The following is a 3,990-nucleotide window of genomic DNA, read 5'->3' on the forward strand; positions in this document are numbered from 1 at the left end:
CATTGCACCACAGAAGTAACATCAGTGGTGTCCAGTATAAATGCATCAGATCAAATAGCAGAAACAAAGCAAATGATGTTCCTGAATTGAGATACACAAGTGTTCAGTCCCTGTGGCGTTTTTTTCAGATTACACATTAGCCTGCAAACAAATACGGTACGATTCATACCGGTAAAATTATGGCAAATCAACTCATCGCCACCTCAATATCGTACCCAACAGAGAGATAAAAATCAGAAAGACGGCATTTGCACAAAGACAGGTTTCATTTCCAACAACAGATATGAAATAACTTTGTTCCACGATTCAGTTCGAACTACAGAGCCAGAGTAAACAGCGAGCTAAACAAGTCGGGGTTCCATCAAGATTTTGGAATCTGCAGGCGGCGGCAAAGAACCTAGCCGCCGAATCCGTAGAGGGTGCGGCCCTGGCGCTTGAGCGCGTAGACGACGTCCATGGCGGTGACGGTCTTGCGGCGGGCATGCTCGGTGTAGGTGACGGCGTCGCGGATGACGTTCTCGAGGAAGATCTTGAGCACGCCGCGGGTCTCCTCGTAGATGAGCCCCGAGATGCGCTTCACGCCGCCCCTCCGCGCCAGCCGCCGGATCGCCGGCTTGGTGATGCCCTGGATGTTGTCGCGCAGCACCTTCCGGTGGCGCTTGGCGCCGCCCTTGCCCAGCCCCTTGCCTCCCTTGCCGCGCCCGGACATGGCTCACGATCTCGAGCTGCGAGCGGATGTGGTGGAATCGGAGGAACGGTGGTGGCTGCTGGTGCCTGGTGATGTGATTTGCGTGGAGGGGCGAGGGGCGTTTTAACGGGGACGAGAGGGTGGAGGAGGCGTCTGCCTGCCGTTGGATGCGGATGGAGTGGACGGTCGAGATGGCGATCCGGGTGAGGGATGCCGCGGACTGGTGACGTGGCCGAAAGCTTGGACCGGTGGATTGGCGGGCTGGGTCAGAGCTGTGGCGGCAGCCCGAAATTTTTGGGCTGTGGGCGGGGCCGGGTCCAGAACTGCCGTGTCGTGTTTAGATTAAACCCGTAGGTATCAAAGGCAGAATGTATTGAAAATATTTTTATGGGTCTGTGGGATTTTCTCTATCGAAATGAGAATGGTTGTCTTCGGTTAGTCTGCAAGGAACTGACTTTTTTATGGGTGTATACCAAACCCAGAAACAAGATAAGTCACTAATTCACTGTGAATATCAATTCAACTTGAATACCTGCTGCATTGCCGTAGCATGTCCCCATCCAATGACAGATTCTTATTCCTTCATCCGAACTGTTTTGGAGATCTGAAGATAATCTACAAGAAACTGGCTCGAACGCAATGCATCACTGCTATTCTCATTTTTCATCACTTACTGGAGTTCACTTTTTTCAAATTCAAGGATTCAAATAACACTTTACAATATTACATATAATAACTTAGCGATCAGGTAATTGGTCCTAGAAGCTCTGCATTCATTTTGAGCCACACGACAGAGTGCCATTACAAATCTTCTCCCGTCATAGAGACTTGCATCGTGCATCAGTAATAAATTTCATAATTTAAAATGAACTGTACAGTTCATAAACATAATACTGCCTCTCTTCCTACAAAATTAAATTCCGAGATGCTTGACTGTTCTAACATCAGCCTACCACCAGAAAACATTCGGACCCCACAGCAGCACTGTTGTAAACTGCCCAGAATGAACCGTGTTTCGCGTTAAGTGTGTGCGATTGGAGAATAGGTACCAAGAAATTGGCGTTGGTATTACTGTGGGAGCAGTTATTCTCTTAAGAAGTAGCGGTGTGCCTCATGATAAACATTTAATCAAGAAAAACTGTAGTTGGAGGCATCCTTGTAACCTGTATTGTAACTGTGTTTGTAGTTTTGAGACTATACAGCACAGAAGCAGGGTTGAGACACTTTCAGCACCGATGTTATCATCAGGAAAGCGATGTTTATGTGTACTACACAGAACTGAACTGAACGAGCGTATTACATCTGTTCATTCAGGTTCAGAGGCAACCAACCGGAATGGTTATTTCGAAGAATTTTGACACAGTACTAGTACTATTATAAGGTACAAAATCGAAGCAATTAAGAACACAGTAGCTAAAACTGGCAGGTCATTTCACATATTCAGGATACTATCCAAGCAATGTCCAAGAACCAGGAACGGCATGAGATTCTGACCAATAGTGGCCAGCGCTTGCTCGATGTTTTGGTGTGTTATTTAGGAATTGTGGGTGATGCAACCAATAATATTGCGGGAACAGTGTGGAAGCCTGCAGCATTTTCTGAACCTGTAAAATCTGAAGACAAGACACCAAGTAACTTGTTGCGTGATTGCAACATAACTAGGCAAAGTAGGGATGGTTTCAACAGAATATGTGCACTGAACATCAAACATACCGGCACTGGACGGAACTGAAGACGAGCACACTATCAGACAAGCAATCTCAACTGCTCGTTCGTTCGGGTTCAGAGACAGCTAGCCAGATGACAGTCGAACGATAATTCAAGCTCAGATTCAGAGCAAAACAGGCAAGAAATTTGGCAAGTTGGGAACAGGCATTCAAACACAGATGAATGAGAAACATTTTTCATTTCCATTGCTAATGGCAACAAGATGGTACCATCACATTAGGCATACCACATCTACCATGACAAGAACAACACGGGCACAGTCTGAAACCCTACTGCTAGCACACACACACTTCCACCGACGAACTCAGGCTAACAGGGATCTAACAGACGACGCATGGATTGCAGACTGCAGATGGATACACAGAACTGAAGGACGAGCCAAGGTTATTCGTTCAGATTCAGATGCAACCAAAAAAAGATTACTAGTGATTGCGAATTTACGGCACGGTAGCTATAACTGACAGTAAATTTCACAAGTTGGGTTAATCAAATGTACCAGTTGAGGAACCACATTCAACAACAAGCTCATAAACAATGAAAAACAAGCATCAGAAGGCACAGATCTTAGAACAGATAACAAACATTTTCATTTCAGTTACTGATGACAGCAAGGAGGTGACATCAGATCAGGAACACTACATCCACCATGGCACGAACAGACACTACAAACACGCACAATTTCACCGCTGAACACATCTGGCTAAGACGACGACTAACAGACGACGACGCACAGAGCTTAGGCCCTCTCTCCACGGATGCGGCGGGCGAGCTGGATGTCCTTGGGCATGATGGTGACGCGCTTGGCGTGGATGGCGCAGAGGTTGGTGTCCTCGAAGAGCCCCACCAGGTAGGACTCGGCGGCCTCCTGCAGGGCGGAGACGGCGGAGGACTGGAAGCGGAGGTCGGTCTTGAAGTCCTGGGCGATCTCCCTCACCAGGCGCTGGAAGGGGAGCTTGCGGATGAGCAGCTCGGTGCTCTTCTGGTACTTGCGGATCTCCCGGAGCGCGACGGTGCCGGGGCGGAAGCGGTGGGGCTTCTTGACGCCGCCGGTGGCCGGGGCGGACTTGCGGGCCGCCTTGGTGGCCAGCTGCTTCCTCGGCGCCTTGCCGCCGGTGGACTTCCTCGCCGTCTGCTTGGTGCGGGCCATGGAGTCGGAGATGCGCCGGGTGGTTGTTGAGGAGGGGGAGCGCTGGGAGGGTTGGGGGATTGGAGTGAGGAGGAAGAAGGGGAATGGGCGGCGTTAAATAGGGAAGGAGGGGAGCGCCGAGCGGGCGGGGGATTGGAGCGGGGAGCCGCGCGTTGGTTTTGGTTTTTCGGGAGGGATGGTGGGGCGTGGACCGTTGGATGCGTCGTGCGTGGACGGCTCGGATCTGGGTTCGGGGGAGTGATCCGTGGGAGGGGGGATCCCGCGCTCTGATTGGTTGAAGAGGAGTCAGCCGGATCGTGGAGAGGCAGATGAAACGAAAATGGACTCCGACGAGGCGCGACCGTATTTTGCTCTTTGCCGCCAACGTCCCAGACGAAAATCTCAGCCCAAACGATAATTGACAAAAATACTGCTTCTTTTTTTAGAA

The 3,990-nt window shown here is 50.0% G+C and overlaps 2 protein-coding genes across 2 annotated transcripts; both read right to left on the reverse strand.

Moving 5' to 3' along the window:
• Window positions 1–263: 263 nt before the first annotated feature.
• LOC125526844 (histone H4) lies at window positions 264–798 on the reverse strand. Its single transcript, XM_048691461.2, has one exon. The coding sequence runs from the start codon at window positions 707–709 to the stop codon at window positions 398–400; it is 312 nt and encodes a 103-aa protein (XP_048547418.1). The 5' UTR covers window positions 710–798; the 3' UTR covers window positions 264–397.
• A 2,182-nt stretch (window positions 799–2,980) lies between these two features.
• On the reverse strand, window positions 2,981–3,640 carry LOC125526715 (histone H3.2-like). The gene has a single exon (XM_048691360.2). It carries the CDS (start codon window positions 3,561–3,563, stop codon window positions 3,153–3,155), a length of 411 nt encoding a protein of 136 aa, XP_048547317.1. The 5' UTR covers window positions 3,564–3,640; the 3' UTR covers window positions 2,981–3,152.
• Between the last annotated feature and the right edge of the window lie 350 nt (window positions 3,641–3,990).

This window comes from Triticum urartu, chromosome 1A (genome assembly GCF_056163025.1).
Source record: "Triticum urartu cultivar PI428250 chromosome 1A, HENAU_Tu73, whole genome shotgun sequence".
In the NCBI taxonomy this organism is placed as follows: Eukaryota; Viridiplantae; Streptophyta; class Magnoliopsida; order Poales; family Poaceae; genus Triticum; species Triticum urartu.